Here is a 24793-nt window from a genome sequence, read left to right on the forward strand (position 1 = left end):
GTCTACTCAAACATGACAACTGTAAAACAGTATGGACCCCAAATCCTGTTTTCTTTCCCACAAGAATATATAATCATGATTCCATTATTTCATTTAGCAGGGGGTTAAGCCAGGGGTGTTAAATTGTGTGTAGTGGTATCCTTTGACTATATACCTTTGTGAAATAGTTTATCAGTTGTTCAGCTTAAAAATCCAGGGATATTTTGATTTGGCAGGAATTTTTGAGATCATCTAGTCCAGTCCCATCAGAAGTTTACAACTTGTCTAGAATAACAGCCTTAGATAGAGCTGCCACTGGAAGCAGTTTCTTGACTCCTGGTCTTGTAACTCTTTTTATCATACCATAATATATATTTTGAGTTTTTTGATTCTGCATAATCGTTTGCCTGGTATTTAGTTACTTTACTCCCTTACAGGGAGAGTTTTGTTCATTTATTAGTTTATTTTAGTAGGAATTTCACACTTAATTGGATTTTTCTGTGGTGTATGATAAACTTACCTTGGACTTAGAAACCTGTGATTCTTGCGGTTTTAGAATCTTAACAAAATGCCATGGGTAGGATTGATACTAGTTGAATAAAGGAAGACTTTGAGACAAGGAATTGTAGATTTTTGGAGTTAGAAGAGAATATTAAACCTAGCTATTACAAACCACTTTATAGATGAGGAAGGAGGCTAAGGTAAATTAATTGTCAAATTTACCTGTTATTGGTCCTTATGGAAAATGAACGGTTAACCAAGATTCTATTTGGAATATTTACTCTAAGTGAAATTTGTGTGGTTTCATTGCATGGCTGGCAGGGTTTCAGATTCTTGAAGTCAGTGGGTAAGTGGAATGTAGTTTAATTAGCAGTGTTCTGTTAGAGGTGTTTAGATTTCCAGGGATAAGGAAGCAATTTATGTCAATGGCTAAGTTTAGAGATGGACAGGTATGAATAGTAGAAAGTTGATGGAGTAGATGAAAAGTGATGTGAGGTTATAAGATGACCCTGGGAAATAGGGAGTTTTGATGACTGCTTAGGATTTCGGAGGAAAGAGCTGGAAGGATTTGGTGGTAGCTAAGCTAGTGCAGCTGAACATTTAAAGGTATAGTTGACTCTTGAACAATGTGGAGGATTAGTGGTGCAAAACCCCAGCACAGTTGAAAATCCACATATAAATTTTGACTCCCAGAAGATTTGACTAATAACCCGCTGTTAACTAGAAGTCTTACTGATAAACTGTCCATTAACACATATTTTGTCTATTATGTGTATTATATATTGTATCCTTAACAATAAGAAGGGAATGTGAAGAAAATCAAGAAAAATACATGTATAATACAGTACTGTATTGAAAAAAGTCTATATAGGTAGACTTGTACAGTTCAAATCCGTGTTGTTCAAGGGTCAACTAGTTGTCATCTGAAAATTCTGTCAAGTCTCTGATTTTAGACACCTTAGAGTACTGCTGTGTTTGCTTTTATTTTTTTTAATTTTTTTTTTATTTTTTTTTCTGTGTATGCTTTTAAAGGTAAATCATGTTGATAAAAAAAAGGCAATATAAAAATGTGTACCACCACTTTGATAGTTTGAGGAAGTTTTTTCTGAGACTGAAAAGTTAGTAATGACTAGAAGTAATGTAGACATTTTTCTTGGCCCTTTTTTATGGTATAAGCATTTAATCACTGATTTGTTCAAAATGTAAAATTTTCAGACATGACCAAAAATCTGTATATAACCTACGTAATGAGATGTATGGACAGACTATTTGAAACTGATTTTGGGGAAAGATTTGGAATCGGTGGTCCAGATAATAGTGTGGTAACCTGTTTTTCTGCTGTACAGCCAATACTATATTTTTGTGAAGAAGTGGGAAATGGAAAATAATAATAGTTAACACCTGTTGTGTGCTTAGTATGTATCAGATACTATTTAAAGTTGCTCAGGGGCTCCTGGGTGGCTCAGTTGGTTAAGTGTCTACCTTTGGCTCAGGTCATGATCTCAGGGTCCTAGGATTGAGCCCCACACCTGCTTCCCTGTTTAGTAGGGAGTCTGCTTCTCTTACTCTCTCCTTCTGCCCCTCCCCCCCAACTTGTGCTCACTGTTGCTCTCAAAAAATCTTAAGATTATAGGTACAAAGTTATTAAATCTTTACAATAACCATATGAAATAGCTATTAATTGCCCATTTTGCAGATGAGGAACCTAAGCTCAGAACATAATGCAAAAAGGAAGTTTTATGCTGTGTAAGTGTCTGATGGACTGGGAATTGTAATTGTTGGAATGCTTATTTCCATTGTATTTCCATCATTTATGGTGACAGGACAGAGTATTTGAAGTTAGAGGACTATTCCAAGAAATTTTGGTTGTATGATCATCATAGATCTATGAGTTATTTCAGTTTTAGTTATTGTTAGAAATATATTAGTTATTTCAGTTTTAGTTCTTGTTAAAAGCATACTGAAAGCTACTCAAAATCAATGCAGAGAAACTCTCCTGGGTGGTTTGCCTGGTTGCAAGTTACTTACTGGCTCTTTTGTTTTTTTCTGAATACCATTTTAGGTTCTATTTTTGCTCGTTTTCTTTATATGTATTTTTCTTGATACTTTTCAACACTCCCAGAGCTGCTATTGATGCTCCTATTCTATATCCGCCACCTCTGATTTGAGCTCCTGAAGGGTATTTCCAGTTACTTACTGGTCATTTTTGTCTGTTAATTCTCTTAAGCATGGTAAACTTAATGCGCTCCAATCTAAATCCTATTTCTCCTATCCTTCTGAGATATTGGTAGTATTATGTTTAGTCTTACAGGCTTATATCTCTAACCCTTTATATCTGATTGATCACCAGGTTTTTTTTAGCTTTACTTTCTAAATGTCTCGAGCCCATTTATTTGCTCATTTAGTCTTTTAATTAATGTAAATGCATAATAAGAATCTACTTGTATAAGCACTCAAGACATGATTCCTGCTCTGGAGGAACTCTTGCTAGTTGAGGAGGAACTGTCTTACTCATTCTTGAATCCTCTGCCTGCAGCACAGTAGGCTTTCCATAAACGATAAATGCACTTCCTCATTGTCTTGATTAGGATTAGGTATTGACTTTAGGAAACACAATAATCTTACACACAATTATTTCATTATAGTCTATCTAGTATGTCTCTTATTCAGAAGAAAGGTGTGACCATCACATTGTATGGTGAAGTTTGTAAGATCAAACATTGACAGGACTGGCATTAAAACGTAGCAGTACTGATCCTGTGTAATATCCAAATAGTATTGAAGGGTCTGTCAAATAATGGTACTTATTGTGGATTTTTGGTAAAACATGATGTTAAAAATCAAGGGATCCCTGGGTGGCGCAGCGGTTTGGCGCCTGCCTTTGGCCCAGGGCGCGATCCTGGAGACCCGGGATCGAATCCCACATCAGGTTCCCGGTGCATGGAGCCTGCTTCTCCCTCTGCCTATGTCTCTGCCTCTCTCTCTCTCTCTCTCTCTCTCTCTCTCTCTGTGACTATCATAAAAAAAAAAACATGATGTTAAAAATCAAGAGGTTTATTAAAGCAGTAGCTATAGTGTTTTCAAGTAAAAGATTACATGGAGAAAGGTTTAAGATAACCACCAAACATTTCATTCCTTGTTAGATGGTTAATTCCTTCATGAGTGCAATCTTTATATTGAATAGAAATTCTAATTTTTTTTTTAATTGAAATTCTAATTTTTGTGAGGGGCTAGACAGAAGGTAAACCTAGCTTGCTTCAAACAGGAATGAATATATGCTTCTTGGCCCTGATATTGATTCTCAAAATATTTTTAGGGTCTTTTACACTATTAAATGCCATCTGTTTTGGTATTTCACTTTATTATGTTCATGAATTTTTGCCACATCCTGGCCAGAATTATTTTAATTGAATCTGTCATTTTATTTTGATGGTTATAGTCCTGCTCTCTAAGGCTCAAGAGTGAGTATAAGCCTCTGGGTCTTGGAACCCTTCAGAATATTTAGAACTATTGTTTCTGTCAACTAACACGTTTTGCAGTGAATTTCAGGAAGTTTTCCCAGGTACCTTGAGGCTACAGGTTAAGAATCTCCAGAATGAGGCCAACTTAAGTATTTTCATTCCTCGTCCATTAGTACTCTGGTGGTAACTATTAGACTCCTTCATAATGAAGCCTACTGATTAAGTTTAGTAATTGCCAGTTTTACCACAAAACAAATTATAAGCTTACCAAGTTTAACACATACCAAGCACAATTTGAAATTAAATATTCAATTAACTGTAATCCATAATGTGTAGCACTGTTTTCTAATTGATAGAAGGAACTAAATGGAAAATTTTTCGTTTGTAGTCATTATTTTAGAGTATACTAGAATAGGCTATTTGGAAAAGCAATACAGATTTGTACCTTATTTACTATCAGGTGTGCTTCTAATGTATTTGCTGAACTGATAATCACTGTTGGAATGATGTCTGTGAGGCCATATACTGCATCTTTTTTACTATTCATTTCTCCTTTTGTATAGAACATTGGTTCTTTCTCCACTACCAGTGTGCAGTGGGTGGATAGTACATTCCCCAAATTTTAGGAATGAAAAACATTCTTAAATCCTCTGCCTAAGTAATTTTCTGGATCTCAGTTTTCCCATTTGTGAATTAGTAAAACTGAGTTTCTTCATAGGTGATTTCTAAGACATAAAACCAATTATGTGGCATGTTTGAAAATAAAAAATGTCATTGAAATAATACATTTTCCCAGTTAGAGTTTTTAAGAAGAGTAGACTTAGAGATATTTACGTGGAATTTACAGTATATACTCCTAAATGATACAGAAAGCAGTTTTCATAGAATTTCATATTTAAATTCATAGTCTCTAGTTAGGGTTATAGTTAGAGAATTAAGGATTATTTAGAGATTTAAGGGAGCTCCTCAAAACAAGAGTGTTCTGGTCATTATTCTCCTTTCCTTCAATCCCCTATATGTTGTTAGACTAGACACTGTAAGTATCTTGAATAAAAAAACAACCCCTGATATTTCTGTGCCATTATGATGCATTTTTAAACAAAATATTACTTTACTTTTTTCCCCTAATCTATATTAGAGTGCTTCTGATGGAAGTGGGGAAGAGAAGGAAATAAAAGCAAATGGCTCTTGGTAATATTTCTTTTATTTTGCATATCCTTAGGCTCACTGCTCTGGGAAATCAATTCTTTTTTGTCTCTCTGCTAAAGCTTGAGGAGAGAGGTTGAATAGGGTCCTTTGGCCAAATTTTGTTTTGGAAAGATTGTGTTCCCTTATGAATCCTGCTTTGTTCATCTTGTTTAAATATCTACTACGAAAAGTAGCAACAGGTTCTAGTACCAGGGTGCTGTTAAAAATGTTTTCAAAATGTTTACTATTTTATTTTTTTTAGTAATGAAAAACCTTAAAAGGGCCAGTATAGTTATTTAATACCCCAGTTGTCTCCATGTTCTATTTTGCTACTAAAAATAAGTGAAATATGATTTTTAGTGCTAAAGATTTTTTTTTGGTACTGATTGCCTTGCAGCAGTTGCTCATAAGTTGTTACATACATGTGATTGTCATTTTAATTTTTTCCAGTTAAAGATAAAATTGACAACATTGTTTAAGGTTTAAGGTATATGATGTAATGATTGGGTGCATGTTTGTATTGCAAAATGATTACCACAATAAGTTAGTATTCATCACCACACATGGTTATAAATTTTGATACCTTTAAAAATCTAGGTCTGTTTATTTCATTTGCAAGGTAAGATTAACTCATTTTTGTATGAGCCAGTCAACCCCACAATTTGCCAGTATAATAGGTTAATCCCTCTACAAGCTATTTTTATGGTTAATGTTGATCACAAATTTGACCATCTAAAGGGAGGTCAAACAAATCAACAGATTTGTTATCCACCATTGAATCACAGTTCCTTAGACCAGAAAGAGAGCTTAGACATGCAGCACATCTTCACTTTATAAATGAGGAAACTGACTCAAAATGGCATAACCAAATTCATAATACTCTTCATGTTAGTTACCATGTTGCCTCTCAAAATAGTAACTCAGAAGCCTCATGTCCTATATACGTTTATAATTAAACCTTGTGTATCACAGATAATGTATGCTTTAAAATTTTTTTCAGGCAAGTACCTCATTTAATTAGTTGAAACTTGAAGGAGTGTTATCTTAGAACTAGTATTGTGTTGTACTATAGAGAATTTCCCTATTAGTGAAGAAATAAGAATTCTACAAATTAAAACAAGTCATATTTGCAGGTTAAATTACAATATAAAAAGTAGTAATTATAAAATTAAAGCACATCAGTTTCATAACAAGTCAAATAATGTTCATTATTTTAAGTTGATTTGATTTCTTAAATATGTTCTTTTAATCTGTACAAGAGTACAGTGCCTGAAAGTTTTTAAGGCAGTTACTTTTCTTTCCATTACTTTTGGAAGTGAAAGAAACTTAGGGTTGGGGAAAGCTGCTCTGGGGAGCTATATTTGACCTTTGACTTGATTTCCAGTAGAATTTAGGTGAAATTGTTCTGGTTCTTCCCTTTTGTTTGCTTTTGACCAAAGAATTTCTTAGTGAATTGTTTTGTCAGGTAGCAGCTAACAGTAGTAAATAATAAATTAAGCACTTTTGCGCTAAGCGCTTAACATTCAGTACCTTATGTAATTATTCCAGCAACCATAGGTATAGATGACAAAAAAATTTGTACAGCAACATTTTTCAAATTTTGAAACAATTTAAAAGCAGTAGCTATTATACATTAAAAACTATTGCTGGGTCACTTGGGTGGCTCAGTCAGTTAAGTGTCTTCAACTCAAGTAATGGTTCCAGGAGTCCTGGGATTGAGCCCCGCATGGGACTCCCTGCTCAGCAAGAAGTCTGCTTCTCTCCATCTGACTTCCCCCTTGCTCATGCTTGCTTGCTCGCTTTCTTTCTTTGAAATGAATAATAAAACCTTTAAAAAGAAAACCTGTTAATTTGAATGCTAAAGTTCCCTGCCTAACTTTGATGGCTTTTCCCAAATCTTCAGAAAGATTTGGAAAGTTTTTGTAAAAGATTCCCCTATGGAAAAGATCATTGCAAAAAAGGAAAAGATCATGTCAAAGTTAAGCAGGGAACTTTAGCATTCCTTACAGCCTTTAATACTGCTAATGGGCATTGTGAACTCAAGGACTGGGTTAAAGTGTGCAGTGTTTGCTGAAATTTTCGCCTTGAAACTCTTCAGGGGTGATTATTAATAGTTTGTAAAACAACATTGTTGGAGAGCACTAGTTCCCAAAGTGGTCCTGGACCAGCAGCATCAGCATCACCTGAGAACTTGTTAGAAATTCTTGGGACCCAACCCAGACCTGAATCCGCGTCTTGCATGAGGTAATCTGTTTTAATGGAGCCCTTCTACTGTTCTAGAGGTTTACAGGATTGGAGTAGTTTAATGTAGAAGAATAGTAAGCCAATGGGGAATTTTAAGTGCAATAAGGTACTTTGAAGGACAGTATTAAATAATATGAAATGGCTTTTAAATACAGGATGAAGTCTACTATTGTCCTGCAGGTCTTTTTAAAAAGTCCTATTGTACTAATCTGGGGAATGTAACCTCTACTAACCACCTCTGAACCTTCATTCATCTTTTCTTTTTTGATAAGTGATTCCTCTTTATAATAATTGTATAAAAGTCAGACAATATATAGTCCTTGTACTGTTACTGATGGGATGTGAAAACCTGGACAAATTTCATAATTAATTGAAACTCCATCTGTAAAATAGGTCCCTTGTAGCTAAAAAATTCTATTTATTTTCCCATTTTATTATGCTATCGTATCTTTGCTTATTGAGTATGTTTAAAAATTTTTATTTAAAATTATACATGTAAATAGTATAAAATACTTAAATTCTATAAGAATACTTAATTCTATAAGATGTATAACAGCAGTTCTATGTCCCATTTTTCCCCATCTCTGATCCTGCTTTCTTTAGTCAGCCATATTACATTTTATGTTTTGTAAGCAAATATGTTCAGCCTAGTTTTCATCATTTTGATTTTTTTAAAAGATTCTACCCATTTATTTGACAGCACACAAGCAGGGGGAGCAGAAGCAGGCTCCCTGCTGAAGGAGCCTGATTCGAGGCTCGGAGCTGATTCCAAGGCCCAGAGATCATGACCTGAACTGAAGGCAGACACTTAACTGAATTGAGCCACCCAGGCACTCCTATTTTTTAAAATTTAAATGTATAGACTGGCTAGTATGGAGGAGGAGGTTTTATCTTCCTGTTCTCTTCCACATTAAGAAGTCTGTAGATGGTAAATAAAAAAGAAACATTTATTTTAATCAGTTCTTGTGAGTTTTGTTCTCAGTGTTAACATGATTAAGTACAATATTCACATTTGAGTCATGTAGTCCGTGTTCATTGATTACATACCCTTTTCTATAAAACTGCTTTACCTTATTTTTTCTGTTTTCATTTGCTCGATTTTTAAAAAAGATTTTATTTATTCATGAGAGACAGAGAGAGAGAGAGGCAGAGACACAAGCAGAGAGAGAAGCAGGTTCCATGCAGGGAGCCTGACGTGGGACTAGATCTTGGGACTCCAGGATCACCACGCCCTGGGCTGAAGGCAGCACTAAACCGCTGAGCCACCCGGGCTGCCCTCATTTGCTTGATTTTCTATAATAAAAATATTCCCAAATGGTCCCAAAAGAGATACACATCTTTCCTAGTCTGTTTAAATAGATTACACTATCTATTTCTATCTGCAGCTTTGATTATTTATTTATTTATTATTATTTATTTTTGAAATGTCTGTGCTGGAGTTCTGTGCCCTTTTATGTGAACTGGTCGTTCTCTAGTCCTGAATATCTGTCCTCCAGGGATTTCCTCTTCACCCTTATCCTAGAAATTTCTTTTGCTTCTCTCTTGCATTGAATCTTCTGTTTTTAGGACTCTGTGCCCCCTTCCTTTGCGGTTTAACTTTGTTATTTTGGTTTCAAATATTCTTCATAGCTTTCTGAGAAAAGATGATACTTTTTAAAAAAATCTTTCGTATTTGGAAACACTTCTACTTCCATCTGATTGATAGCTTGTTATAGAGTTCAAAGTTGGAAATAGTTTTCCCTCACATTACTGAACTTTATTTTTTTTCTAGCTTCTAGTTATTCTTTTGAGAAGTTTATTGTTCATATGTGTGATCTTTTGTATATGACCCATTTTTCCTCTCTGCAAGCTTTAGAATCTTTATCCCTGACTTCAGAAGTAGTACGTGCATTACTGATCTTTTTTGCTTTTATTGTTCTGGCTACTTCATGGAGTTTTTCGATCTAAATATGGGTATTCATTCCTGCACTGCTAGTATTTTCCTTTCGTCATCATCATCACCATCATTTCTTTCCTTCCACTTTTTTTTTTGGGGGGGGGGGTACCTGTTGGTTAGATGTTGGTCATCCAGTAGTCTTCTAATTTTCTTCTTTTTTCTGTTCAATCTTCTCCATTCTGTGAACTCCTCAACTCTAAATTCGTTCTGCTACTTTTTGTTTTATTTAGTTTTCAATTTAAATACAGCAGAATCAGGGCACCTGAGTGGCTCAGTCAGTTGAGCGTCTGCCTTCGACTCTGGTCATGATCCCATGGTCCTGGAATCAAGTCCTTCATTGGGCTCCCTCCTCAGCATGGAGTCTCCTCCCTCTGCCCCCCCCCCACTTGTGTGCATGCACATGCTCTCTCTCAAATAATAAAAAATAAATACAGTAAAATTGGCATTTTTCTTGTATAGTTGTATAAATTTTGACAATTGTGTAATTGTGTAACCACTACCACAGTCAAGATACAGAATACTCATATCACCCCCGTACATCCCTTTCTAGTCCACTTTTTCCTACAGCCCTAACTACTGGCAGCAACTGATCCTGTTTTCCCTTTCTTGTAGTTTTGGTTTTTCCTGTATGTCATAAATGCCGTCATACAGCATGTAGCCGTTTGAATCTATCTACTTTTACTGAATATGGTTTGAGATTCATGCATGTACATTCATGCATGCATATTCATACATCATTTTTTATTACTGAAGAGTATTCTATTGTATGGATGTACCAGATTGACCATTTACCAATTGAAGGATGTTTGGATTGTTTCCAGTTTGCGGTGAATCATGATTATGAATAAAACTGCTATAAACATTCATGTACGGGTTTTTGTGTGAGCTGAAATTTTCATTTCTCTTGGGTAGATAATGAGAAGTGGAATTGCTGGGTTATGTGGCAACTCTTGTGTTTATAGAAAGTACTAAACAATTTTTTTAGAGTGGCTGTACTATTTTATATTCATACCAGCAACATATGAGAGTTCCAGTTGCTCTGCATCCTTGTCAACACTTGTTACCAGTTGAAAAAAAATTTCATTTTAAAATGTATGTAATGGTATCTCATTAGTGACATACAAATGGCCAATAGACCCATGAAAGGTTTTCAGCATTGTTAACCATCAGGAAAATACAAAACAAAACAATGAGGTACCACTTGATACCCACTAGAATGGCTATAGTCAAGAGATGGACAGTAATTATGGATAAAATGTGGAAAAATGGGAACCCTCATTTACTACTGAGGAGAATCTAAAATGGTGCAGCTGCTGTGCAAGACAGTCTTGACAGTTGCTCAAATGATTAATCATAGATCCAGCAACACCATTCCTAGGTGTTATCCAGGAGAATAGAAACCTGTCCAAACAAAAACTTGCACATGAATGGTTATAACAACATTAGTCATAAAAAGCCAAAAAGTGGGAACAACCTAAATGTCTACTAATTGATGACTGGATAGATAAAATATATTTTTGAAGATTTTATTTATTTATTCATGAGAGGCAGAGAGAGGGAAAGGGAGAAGCAGGCTCCATGCAGGGAGCCCAATTTGGGACTCGATCCTAGGACTCCCAAGATCACACCCTGAGCTGAAGGCAGACGCCCAACCACTGAGCCACCAAGGCATCCTGATTAAATGTAGTTTATAGGATTGAAATACTCATAAATGCTACAACATGGGTGAACTTATTTTTTTAAATTTATTTTGTTTTCAATGGAAAAAGGTTTTATTAAAGCATGGGGAGAAGACCAGTGGGCAGAAAGAGCTGTGCATGGGAGAACCTTTAAAACCTCCTGCTAAGTGAAAGAAGCCAGCTACACAGGAACATAAATTGTATGATTCTGTTTACTGAAATGTGTGGAATAGGCAAATACAGAGACACAGAAAGTAGATTGGTTGCCTAGAGTTGGTGGGCATGGGGGATTAGGTTGGTGGTTATGGGATGTGGTTTTATTTGAATGTAATGAGAATGCTTTCAAATAGACTGCTGATGGGTAACAACTCTGTAAATGTACTAAAAATTATTGAAGTGTGCACTTAGAGTGAATTGTATGGTATGTGAATTAAAAAGCTGTTAGAAATCGTCACTTTTAAGTGCATGATAATTTTTAGTGAATATACAGAAGTGTGTAAACATCATAAAACCGTCTTAGAACATTTTTTATCACACCAAAAAAGATCCTTTGTGCTTGTTTGCAATTAATGCTTATTCACACCCAACCCCAGGCAGCCACCAATCTGCTTTCTATCTCTATAGATTTGCCTTTTTGATGTATTTTCATATAAATTGAATCCTGTATCTTTTGGAATCAAACCCCTTTTACATCTAGCTTCTTTTACTTAGGTTTCAATTTCTCCACATCCTTGCTGACACTTTTTTGCCTGTATTATAGCCGTGCCAATAGGTGTGTGTTGATATTTCATAATGGTTTTAATTTGTACTTTCCTAATGACTAGTGACGTTGAACATCTTTTTAGCTTATTAGCCATTTCTATATTTTCATATGTAGTCATGTCATTTGGGCATTTATTTAATTGTGTTGTTACTGACTTGTGAATTCTTTTTATATATTTGATGCAAAGCTTTTTAGTCAGATATGGGATATGTTAATATTTTATTCCAATCTGTGGCTTGTATTTTCATTTTCCTAACCATGTCATTTGCAGATCAAAAGTTTTAAATTTTGATCAAGTCCAATTACTCATTTTCTTTTTATTATATTTTAAGAACTCTGCTTAACTCAAGGTCTTGAAGATTTTCTCCTATGTTTTCTTCCGAAAGTTTTGAAGTTTTGGTCTGCATTTAGGCCTTTGATCCATTTTAATTATATAAAATGTGAGGTATAGGTTAAAGATCATATGAATGCCATTGTGTAGCACCATTTGATGAAAATACTGTCTGTTGAACTGCTCTTGCATCTTTGTCAAAAATCCATTAACCATATTTGTGTGGGCCTTTCTGTGTGCCTTCTCTGTGTACTTTCGCTGTCTTTGTCTCCTTTTTGTTTCTTTCCCCTTTTTGTCTTATGGTCTCTAATTTCTCTTTGTTTCCTGCTCTTTCTTCTATTAGTTTTCTAGTTCTTTTTTCCTCTCACAGTTTTCCCTTCATCATAATGAAGTATGTGGATTAGTATTAATTGAAGTTTTATGTACCTTAATTTTAGTTTCAATAGCAATACATGTGAAGAATGCGAAGAATATATGTGAAGCATTTTTTCCTAGAAGTAATCTTTTTCATTATAACATTTAATTTTTCTCAATGAATTTGTGGCCTTAGAAAAAGTTGGTGATCCCTCTTCCCAAACCATGTTTCAGGACTTTTTCAAAAGGCGTAATTTCCTTAGTGTTCTGGTTTCTTTAAAAAAGAAATTAATTAAGATAACTTCAAATTGATACGCTAAAGGAAGTCAAAATTTTATTCTTTATTTAAACCATGTTTTTATTTAATTCTTAAATTATAGGATTATTGATGTGTTTCTATAGGCAGGGCAGTCATGAATACCACTGGATCCACAGATAGAAGAAAAACAATTTTCAAAGCAGCTTAATTTTGCAATTTCCCCAAGCCAACATTTTTTAAATTTATTTTTTAACACTTAAGTAAAAGAAAGGGACTTGATTTTGGTATTTAAATAAAAAGGAGACACTTGACAGTGGAATCAAGTAATGTAAATGATCAGTCCTATTTTTTGAACCTTACAAATAAGCCGTATTTACTTTGGTTTTCTTAGAACCCAGAGTAGTTTTTCCAGAAAATTGCCCTAATAATACATGGAAATAGTCTTATGTTCAACACCTCTAATGCTGTGCCCCACAGCATTTTAAATGTATTCTGTTAGAAAGTTTGTGGGTAAGACATTCCTTTCATGCTGCTTCAGTTTAAACTTTGTTTCCAGTTTCTAAAAAACACTTTCTACGTTTTCTTTTTGTTAATGCTATACAGTAATTTGGGAATATTAGTCAAGAATTGTATCAGTGTTTCCTAATACAGTAAATGGATTTAGTTTCTGTGATCTTAGCAGAGGGTTATTATCCAGTAGAACCAAATGAGATTACTTAAACTTACTAGCTAGTGAGTTCTATCTTTTTTTCCTCTCATCTCCATGAAATTATGAGGGGAGCAGGGAACTTGGGCAGAGACTAGTTGGAAATTTGGGCAGAAATCTTAACGCGATATAATGTGGGCCAGGCTGCATCATATACACCTGAGCCTTGTTGCAGTCCTATTGCAGCCTCGTGCAGCAGTTGCCCTGAGTTAAGCTGCAAACTCGGCTTCCTTTTGGTCCCAAAGCTCAGCTGCTTGTGCATATTTCTCTCAACCTTGGGCTGATTGCATTAATCCAATCCTTCCTCAACAGGTATCTCCCCAAGTGCTTTCTCCCATGTCCTCTCAAGTCCCGTTCTCTATTCCTAGGAGCATCGGCTCTTTCTCTTCTTTTCACAGGGTCCCGACTTGTCCCAGGCAAGCCAGCCCTTTGCTTCTCCTGCTCCTGAGAAGTGCCAAGATTCTGCAGTGCTGACTTCAACTGCCTTCTCATCCCTAGACTTGGGCTGCTTTCCGGATACCTGCATAAGCAAGCCCTTGTCACTGCTACCTATTCCTACCTGCACCCTGCTTTTCCTTCTTGCCACATTTGTGTTTCTTCCTCCTCCCCCTGGCAAAATGCATAAAGGATGGAAAAAGTTCTGCGGCCAGAAGTCTCTGAATGAGGCATCAATGGATGACTACTTAGGCAGCTTAGGGCTGTTTCGAAAGCTGACTGCCAAGGATGCCTCTTGCCTCTTTCGGGCTATTTCGGAGCAGGTAAAAGGAAAACAAGTATATTTTCCCTATACTGAGTTTTCAGGGTTTGACACATGGCATGATACTGGAGCTAGAAGACCTGTAGCTCACCAAAAAAAAAAAAAAAAATACCCTTTTCTCTTTCCTAGTAAAGACTTCCAGGCCTGTCTGCCACTTATTAGCTTGGTGTATGCCTTTGCTGATGAGCCCAAATATATTGCTGTGCCTCTGCTGTCTTTTCTGTTTTCTAAATGCCAGTTTGGAATGTAGGAGAGCTAAGAATAGAATTACAGAAAACTTTGAAATCCTGATCTTTTATAAGGATCTTTCTCTAAATTTTATGCCTAAGGAAAAATTTATAGGTTGTGCCATAAGGAGTAGAAAAAGGGTGGGGGTGGTAACCATCTCTCCCCAATCCCACTAAAGATGGCAAAAACATATTTTAGAAAGGTCAGTACTTAATTTCCCAATTTCCTACATATGTTTTGAACAAGGGGGACGTAGTGTCCAGTTCATTGTTTTAATTTAAAAGCTATTTCAAATGACTGTTGACAGTGAGCTGGTCTTTCTCTTCTTTTTAGTTGTTTTGCAGCCAGGTCCATCATTTGGAAATCAGGAAGGCTTGTGTGTCATATATGAGAGAAAATCAACAAACTTTTGAGTCTGTAAGTAGAATATATGTGCAAAGTAAAGATGTCAGTAGTGTGTGTAGCAAATAGGAAGTGAACTTTGAACCATCTATGTAATGAAAATTATGTCATGCAATCTCCTCACAAGAGCAAATACTTATTTTCAGCTGCCTTCCCCCTAGCTAGCATACTTCTGGACTGCCTCTAGAATTAAATTGTTCTGTACTCTATAAGTTAAGAAAAAAAAAGTCCATTTGTATCCTTTCTACTATTTTCTACTCCCCACATACTCCCCTATAATCTCCCAAGTCCTAAAAAGGCATATTTTGACTGCTATTCTGTATTATGCATACCACTGTTTTCTTGTCAATCATAGTTGACAAAAAGTGTGGCTGTGTTAACATTTTTTAATGTATGCTTCCAAGTATGTATAAATGGGAAACCCCTCTGTTAATTTTATGAAGAATCTTAACCTAATTGTAGGGAAGCAAACTAGTTCTTAACATTAATCTTTTCATGTGACAAACTGGTAATTGGTGCTCTGCTATTAATGATTGGCTTTAAAACAACTTTTAGAAGACATCTTTGTATACTTTGGAATATTTGAATTCTTGTTAACAGAATGAGGTTTTACCAAGGTCTTATTTGTAGTGTGCCCTTTTATGTGGCTTAAAAGAAACATTCTTAGCCCTTCCAGTACAATTTGTTTTCTTCTGACTGTAAGTTATGGGTATTTACCTGCTGTTCGAGGTTTACTCTTAATTTTCCCCAACAGGTTTCAGTGAATTTTAAAACTATGTGAAGGCTTCTTGACTTTAAACTTATTACCTAGGAGTTAATTAGAGACTTTACCACACCTGGCAAAAGGATTATTCCTGAAATTACTTCAAATGCAAGACCATGGTGTAAAACAGTGCATCTCAAGTATTTTTGTGCATACAAATCACCTGGAGATCTTGTTAAGGTGCAGATTCTGATTCAGTAGTTCTGAGCTGGGGCCCGAGATTTTCTGCATTTTAACAAAACTGCCAAGTGATGCTTGCTTTTGTTTGTGATACAGTAATAGTAGCCATATTTTGAATAACAAGATTTGTGTAAAATTTTACAACTTACATGGATAAATCTCAATAATTATTCCAAGGGAAAGAAGGCAGATCCTCCCCAAAGTATATACTGTATGATTTCCTTTATATAAAACTCTAGAAAATGCAAACCAGTCTATAGTGATAGAAATCAGATCAGTAGTTGCTTGGGGGTCAGTGGAGTTTTAGAGGGACACAGGAAAACTTACGGGGGTGATCGATCTATTCACTACCTCAATTGTCATGATGGTTTCATGGGTACATACATATGTCAAAATGTATTTGATTCTGCCATTTAAATATGAGCAGTTTGTTATATGTCAATTTATCTCAAGTTGTTTAAAAAGGGATTGAGCAAAATCAAAAAAATTGATCTTTAAGTCTAGTAATATATGTACACGGAACTAGACATATATTCTATTCTTCGAGTTTATTGAGGTATATTTTACACACGATAAAATTCACCATTTTAAGTTTAGCACTTTGCGATTTGGCAATAATATATAGTCCTGCAACTGCCACTGAAATCAAGATACCAAACATTTCTATTATCTCAAAAATTCCCTTGTGCCCTAGGTTTTTCTGAAACTAATAAAATTCCCTTTAAAGTTCCTCAGTTTAACTTTGCAAAAAAATGCATGTCTCCGATCAGATTTAAAATCCTTGTAATTATTGGGCTTGCATGATTTATGGAAATTGTCAAGTTATTTAAGTTGGCATTTCAAAAGAAACTAAAAGGTATTCTCATTTGCTGAAATGCACTGGTATGTGGATAAGCCAGGACCATTTCCTAAGATAGTTTTATACTCCAGCTTTTCTCCACTCCTAACTTTTGTGTATGTGCAAATCTTCTTGAGGTGCTGTGCAAAATAGTTATTTAATACCATAATTGTTGAGCTGAACAAAACCCCATTGGAGGATAATATTGCAGAATATAATCAGATTTTAGTAATGCTGTGTATTTGGTTAAGTCAAGTTTGTTTTATTTTTGAAGTATGTGGAGGGATCTTTTGAGAAATACCTGGAACGGTTGGGAGATCCCAAGGTAAGATCAAATACGGGAATTTAATCTTTTCAGAGTATTTGGAATAGTAAACCTAAATATTCATTCAGCTGTGTCGCGTTAGCTAGATGCAACCTATTTTCTTAAGTAGCCAGCTGTGTTGAATCAGATTTTGCAAAACCTAGAGCTGGCAATTGACTTACTGTTTTGTGTTGAATGTTGAGAATTGTGTGTCAACAACTTTATCATCCATAGATTTTTTGCATATAAGACAAGCCTAAGCCTTTTCACTTTAATGGGGGTGGAGGGATGGTAATGAATATTAGTAGGAAGTCATTAGTATTTTTTTATTAAAAAATTCCCCTGATTTGTAGCTATCCTTTTATGTAAAAGTAAATTCTGTACATATACTTAACTAAAGATAATTTTTGTGATTATTTCCATAGTTCTGGACTTAGCATTTATGAAGTACCCTGCTAACTTCTATTCTTAACACTAATTCAATTTTTATTGTGCCTTTTAAATTTCTCATATTAACTGTGCTTGTTACTTAATAGCTAACTGAGAAGGTCTTTGGGACTATGTTTTTCAGAAAAGTTTATGTTCATGAGTAATACAGTATCCCAAACCTCAAAGCAAGTTATAGTGTGTTCTACAAATTCTTTATCTAAAACAGTGCTAAACATCTAAAATAACAATGTTGAACTTGCAAAAACTTTTATATTTTAGTTACAGAATGTTTTTAAAAAGTTTATGTACTATTTATATTTAGGAAAGTGCTGGCCAGCTGGAAATAAGAGCTCTTTCTCTAATTTATAAGTAAGTTAAATCTTTTTTTAAAGACTGAGTGTGTATATATGATTGTGTATAGTTTCTGTTCAAGTCTTTTGGGGATTTGGAAAATTTGGATTTAATGTAATACATAAAATGAAGAAGTCTAAGCACAGTTAATTGGTGTTAATTTTTGGATGGAGAGCCTCTTAGCATTTGTATCCGTTTGAATGAAATCAAGGACTTTAAGAACTGCTGGTATTCCTGTAGGAAATCAATGTGTTTCTTAGAATTCTTCTGTTTTTAACTTTGTACCTCTTGCATGCATCTTCACTGGGGCAGTATATACGCTTCCAAGAGGGTAGAAATTGGTTCTTCAAGACAAAAAGATATTAGATACTATAGTGGTTTGTGGTTCTTCAAAGGATTACATTACCTAAATAGATAGTATATCTGTGCTATTAAAATTTCAGAGGGAAAGTAAAAAGACTTTTTAAGGAGATGATAATGGAACAGTTTGAGAAATATTGCTCTATCACTTTGGTCATTAAAACAGCAAAAGTGGCATTTCTGGAAGCTGTGCAGTTTTGGAAAATAGTTATATTTATAGGGTAGAGGCTAGTAGAAATATTGTTCATTTGAGGAAGTTGATTTCTATACATAAGACTCCTTTGCAGTTTTTTACAATAGTGAGATGGCATATATCTTAGTAAAGGCCGAATCCTCCTATCATGAGTACTCATTCAAGTTCAGTGTTTTGCACCCTGTTCATTTCTCACTAAATCCATCCAGAAATGGTATAGAAGAGGCATTGGGCAGGTAGCTAATCAGTTGTTTCTTTTAAGTTAAGAGCTAGCTTCATTTTATTAAAGATTTTATTTATTCATGAGAGACACAGAGAGAGGCAGAGACCATAGACAGAAGGAGAAGCAGGCTCCTCCAGTGGAGCCTGACATGTGGGACTCGATCCTGGGTCTCCGGGACCATGTCCTGAGCTGAAGGCAGATGCTCAACCACTGAGCCACTCAGGCATTCCAAGAGCCAGGTTTCATTTTTATTTATTTTTTAAAGATTTTATTTATGAGAGAGAGAGAGAGAGAGAGAGAGAGAGAGAGAGACATAGGCAGAGGGAGAAGCAGGCTCCATGCAGGGAACCTGACATGGGATTCGATCCTGGGTCTCCAGGATCACACACACCCTAGGCTGAAGGCGGCACTAAACTGCTGAGCCACCGGGCTGCCCCAAGAGCCAGCTTTTAAATTTGCCTTCTGTGTATGTATGCCCCTCAAGCTAAGAATTTTTTTAAAAGTTTTTAAATGGTTGAATCAAAACTAGAATAATGTTTCATGGGATGTGAAAATTGTATGAAATTCAAATTTCAGTGTCCATAAGTTAAATTTTACTGGAACAGTTGTGTACTGGTTTATCATGGTCTGTGGCTGCTTTAATGCTACAAAGTTATAGTTGAGTAAACCGTATGGCCTGCAAAAGCTGAAATGCTTATTCTCTGGTCTTTTACCAAGTAAAATTTGCTAGCCCATGCTTTAAATGAGTGGGGAGTCTCCAACACTCAGAAACATGCATACAGTTGGTAATCTAGTTTATTTACTCCTCCTTTCCCCAAATTAAGGTACATTTTAAAAATCCATAGAACTTTAAGGGCAGTTATAGCTGTCTACTTTGAATTACCATTATTTAGCCTCTTTTAAACATTTGGATTTTTTATATAAATAAGGTGGGCAGTTTGAAAGCCCAAATATTTGTTCTTATAACTATCTCTCGCATATGTTAAATTATCTCTTTTCAACCACCTATGTTTTCTACCCATGTAGTCGGGATTTTATTCTTTATCGCTATCCTGGAAAGCCTCCAACTTATGTCACAGATAATGGCTATGAAGACAAGGTAAGAAGATGAGTGAATGTTTACTAAAATAAAAGAAATTGAATGATGCTGCTGACTTACCAAGATAGTAAGAAATCATCTTTTATTACCTAATTAATGGGAAAACATAGTCTAAATGCCAAGCTTCTCTGCCACCAGCCTTTTTCTCTCCATTCAGTTTTCCTCAGTGTTGTTAGCCACTCTTCTGAACAGACCTGATCTTACTTACTGGATTATTTGAGTACAGACTATACAGTAATTGTGTTTTATAAGTCTTATTTCACACCATGGAGCATAATTCAGGAAACATTTTGATGATCATAAGATAAGACTAGACACTGGGAGAACTGTTAGGATGTTAAAGTAATCTAGACAAAAGACCTGAACCAGGCAAGTGGCATTGGGAATAGAGCAGAATGCAAGAGATAACTTAGAAAGTAAGTATAATAATAAAAAAATAATAAAAAGAAAGTAAGTATAAATTGGGACACCTTGTTTTATAATTGATACTGCCGTCTAATTTGTTTGGCAACATTAAGCCCCTGTAGTGTACCAAGCACTTCACTGGGCTTTGGGGACACCAAATTGAATACAACATAATACTTGTTTTCCAAGGGCTTAACAGATGAACACAGACATGCAAATAGTTAATTGTACAGTGAAATGATAAGTTTCACTTATCATTATATATAATAGAAGTATGTACAAAGAGCATAGAAGAAAAAGTTCCCTCTGCTTGAGGAAGTTTAGAGAGTTTCATGATGGTAATGATATTTAAATGGAATACCAAAAAATGAGTCAAATAAGTATGAAGGGCAGTCTATTCAGAGGACTTCTGCAAAGGCATGGAAGCAGCAGACCCTTTGGGACTCAAGTAGTTGGGTGGAGAAAGGTCAGTGCTGAAAAGTTAGGCTGGAATTACATAATGCGGGGACCATGCCAAGAATTTGGCTTTTCAGAATAGTCGATTGAAGCTTTTTTCCAATATTTTATTATAAGGATTTTAAAAAATACAGAAGAGCTAAAATAATTTTACAGTGGAAATTCTAATTCCCACCACTTGAATATCCTTATTTTATCACCTGTCTATCCATTTATCAATCTATCTTAATTTTTGGTATATTTCAAAGTAAATTTCAGAGCATTTACAATTGTTCCTAAACACTCATTCAGAGTTTTTAAGTAGGGGTGTGACATAATCAGAGTTCTTTGAGGAAGGAGGAGTGGTAGCTTTTGTATTTTTAGTAATTATATACAGCATTGCCAGAGATGAAATTTAGACATTTAGATCTTTACCAGGACTCTAAACTTGCACTTCAGTTTTTTCCCTTGACATTTATTTTGTGAAAATTTTCATATAGAGAACAATTAAAAGACTTGTAAAAAAAAAAAAAAAAGACTTGTATAGTGAACATTCATATACCTAGTACCTAGTTCCTACAATTTTACAGCTCCATTTTTAAATGAGTCCTATACATTTTAGAGATATTATTGAGCTAATTAAAGGGAGAACATCACCCATTGGGAAGCAGAAGAATATAAAAGGTGTAAGACCTTTTGAGTATTTGCAACCATGAAAATATCATGTATAATTCTAATCTGTACATGCATACAAAACTAATACTTAGCAGTTGGGCATTTGCATGCACAACATAGTGTATATATGTCTGATTTGCAAATGTATAAAGATTGGGTAGGTATCCTCTATCATTCTCTTTGCATTTATTTATTTTTTATTTTTATTTATTTTATTTTTTTTTATTTTTTTTATTTATTTATTTTTTGCATTTATTTTTTTTAATGTAGATGGGCTCATACTGAACATGTTGTTACTTTTCTTCTCATTTACCCTCATCGGTAGTACAGATCTACCTCATTTTTTCACTAGTTTAATGCCATTACATCCCATCTACTTACCCACAAGTATGTATCAGAGAACTATTATTTTATGTTGGGATACCACCAGGAACATAAAAGCCATTTCATGTTTAGTTTTACCTCTTCCTTTTTTTTTTTTTTTATTTATTTATGATAGTCACACACAGAGAGAGAGAGAGGCGGAGACACAGGCAGAGGGAGAAGCAGGCTCCATGCACCGGGAGCCTGATGTGGGATTCGATCCCGGGTCTCCAGGATCGCGCCCTGGGCCAAAGGCAGGCGCCAAACCGCTGCGCCACCCAGGGATCCCAGTTTTACCTCTTCCAATCAAAATTTAACTTCTTTTTTTTTTTTTTTTTTATTATTATTTTTTTTATTGGTGTTCAATTTAAAATTTAACTTCTTGCCACATGAATAGAGAAATTACACCATTATCTCTGGGTTTTTTTTCCTGCTTGTTTTTTCAGTTCTGGTTAGCTGGATTGCTTTACTCCTTAACAACTGCCTCCAGTTATTGACCTTTCTTAGTTGGAGTTTCCATTTTTTTTTCCAGTCAGTTTTCGAAGTTAAGCTGGGTTTTTTGACTTCTGTTAGGATTTCTGTTAGATTTACCCAGTTTGTAAAAGTTCCCATCTATTTGGAAATTTGTAAATCAGTCCTTGTTTGGTGTATTAATGGGAATGTGACTTAGGCTCACAGTGTAGCCTTGGTAGTAAATCTTGGCATTTAAAAGTCACTTTGAAGAAAATCTAAGTTCTAGTTTGCACTTATCTGTATTTAAATTTTAAAACTCACTTTGCCTTAGTTTTATTGAGATACAATTGATACATTATGTTAAGTGAAATGAGTCAAAAGTAAGTACTGCATGATACTGCCTAATCTGTGGAATCTAAAAAAAATCATGTTTTTAAAAATTAGTTACCAGTTTCTGATTAGCAACTTAATTTCAAGTATTTAATGGTTGTGAGATGTATAACATTCATTTAATTGTCCTGTGTGTTTTTCTTTTCAGGTTCTACTCTGCTATTCAAGTAATGGCCATTATGATTCAGTATATTCAAAACAGTTTCAGTCAAGTGCAGCTGTTTGCCAGGGTATGTGAAGGCTTTATCAATGCTTAGATGTGTTTTGGATCATTTTTTTGCCCATCTTTAAATTGAGGGACCCACCATAAGCAGCCGTTTTAAGACTTTGTTGGCACCTATTGAAATTGTGGTTTATGGCTGTTTTCACATTGTTATAAAGAGATCTTACTTTGACAGTTGAGAGTTTTGGCTTTTTTCCTTTAGCTGTATTGTATGAAATTCTCTATAAAGATGTGTTTTTTGTGGATGAAGAAGAGTTGAAGACTGCGGTTGAATTGTTTCGAAGTGGTTCCAAAAAGAACAGAAACAATGCTCTGACTGGCAGTGAAGATGTCCATATTGACTACAAGAGTTCAACTGAGGATAGGTAATAAAGGGAAAAGGGGATGTCAACTATAGGATCATGTTTCTGTGCATCATCATTTGAAAGTGGAAGGGGCTTGACAAGTTTATGCCTTAAACTACACACACCTATGTATATGAATATATATTTTTTAATTGGGGTTGAGAAATTTTACCATGAAGATAGGTTGTATTTTGATATGCTTAAGCTTTGGAGATTTTTTTTTTTTAGATTTTTATTTATTTATGAGAGAGAGGCAGAGACACAGGCAGAGGGAGAAGCAGGCTCCATGCAGTGAGCCCGATGTGGGACTCGATTCTGGGTCTCCAGCAGTTGTATATGAGGGTATACTTACAGTGCTTGTTAGAAATGCAGATTCTTGGGCCTACTTTCACAAAATTTGGAATCAGAGTGGGGCCATGCATCTGCCTTTTTTTTTTTTGACAAGTACACCCCAGGTATTCTGATGTAAGTATTTGAGAAAAACTGGTTCTAAACCAGCACCATCATTTTGTTAGTTTGCTAACTGAGGTTCATAGTAGTTACTTGACACACATCCGACTAGTAGAAAAGAATCTCTCAGGCTAAGGGACATTTTAGGAGCTTTTGAGTGTCTGTCTTTGGTATTCACTAGGAGGGTAGATTGTGGCCTCTGAGGAAACCACTATTATTGAACAGATTTCATCAAAAACTTTGTGTTAGAGATAATAAAGTAGATGTTGTCTTGTATTTCTTGATTCCTATGTTTGTCTAGGAAATTTAGATAGGCTAGTTGCCAGTCAGATGTTACCTGGTCTTTTTGCCTTGCTTACAATTTTATTTCTTGGATATTAAATCCTTGCAAATTTTTTGGTAGAAGAGGGGTTTTTAAAACTTATTCAGGAATGCAGGGGGTGGCAGTCCTGTATGAGGGTAAAAATTGCTTCATTCTTCACTGATGACTTGTCCTAAGGATGGTAGGCACATGGAAACTATAGTAGTAAAAAGGCAAGATGTATTATTATTGCTCCAGGACCATAATAATCCACTACAGATTTTGCAACTTAACACACTTAATCTCACAATTATGTGGGTTGGGAATCTGGGCACAGCTTAACTGGGTCTTCTGCTTAGGGTTTCACTAGGACTGTGGTGAGGTTGGCCAGGATTGAGTTCTTTTTTTTTTTTTCAGGGTTGAGTTCTTACCTGGAGTTTTGACTGAGGAAGGATCCACTTTTCCACCCAAATAGTTCTTGGCAGCATTTAGTTCCTTGAAGCTGTAGGAGTGAGAAATTTGTGGGGTTTTTTTCCTGGCTGTCAGCCAGAGGTAACCCTCAGCTCCTTGCCACGTGGGCTTGGTGAACATGATTGCTTGCTTCCTTATAGTCAGCAAGAGAGGCCAGCAATACAGGCCCTACATTCTTATGTACTACAATAACATGTCCTATCTATCGATGGGTTAGAAACAAACTTGAGATAGGGGAGTCATACATGGATGTGAACACCAGGAAGCAAGGATCATAGGGACCATCTTAAGAGATGGAGGTGTGAAATATAGGAAATCATCTTCTAAGTATATTGTAGTATATACTTATACAAAGGAAGCATAAATGTAAATGTTGGGGTAAAAAGTATTGGTCTCATTTTTAGACCTGAGCTACTTTACCACTAGGTGGTGGTATAGTCATTAGACTTAAAACAGCTACTGCATATATATAAAGTTCTTTGTTCTAAATATTTTCAATTAGGACTGAAGAGTTGGGTGCCTGCTGCAATGTTGAAAATACACCAGAGGGGTACAGTCAAGGAACAGAAGAAGCAAAGGTTTGAAATTTTCTAGGGCAAAGAATTTTCATAATTCTGGCTTGCAGCATCAGAACTTAAATGAGTTAAGATCATGTGGTCCATTCTAGTTATATGGGGTGAGGGAGGAGTTCATGTTTTACTTTCCTTAATCTGAAAATGTCCAAGGGGTGTTTAATGTCTGAATTTTTGTTTTTA

At 35.3% G+C, this 24793-nt stretch overlaps 1 protein-coding gene across 1 annotated transcript in view; it reads left to right on the plus strand.

Annotated features, from left to right (window-relative positions):
- Positions 1 to 24793, plus strand: part of ALG13 (ALG13 UDP-N-acetylglucosaminyltransferase subunit) — a 72483-nt gene that overhangs the window by 6753 nt on the left and 40937 nt on the right. The window contains 11 exon segments of the mRNA XM_035711627.2: positions 13800 to 13833; positions 13836 to 13899; positions 13902 to 13954; positions 13956 to 14159; positions 14720 to 14803; positions 16844 to 16894; positions 17625 to 17671; positions 19456 to 19528; positions 22398 to 22479; positions 22675 to 22837; positions 24541 to 24616. Of these exon segments, the coding sequence (XP_035567520.1) occupies positions 13800 to 13833; positions 13836 to 13899; positions 13902 to 13954; positions 13956 to 14159; positions 14720 to 14803; positions 16844 to 16894; positions 17625 to 17671; positions 19456 to 19528; positions 22398 to 22479; positions 22675 to 22837; positions 24541 to 24616 (931 nt within the window).

This window comes from Canis lupus, chromosome X (genome assembly GCF_003254725.2).
Source record: "Canis lupus dingo isolate Sandy chromosome X, ASM325472v2, whole genome shotgun sequence".
In the NCBI taxonomy this organism is placed as follows: domain Eukaryota; kingdom Metazoa; phylum Chordata; class Mammalia; order Carnivora; family Canidae; genus Canis; species Canis lupus.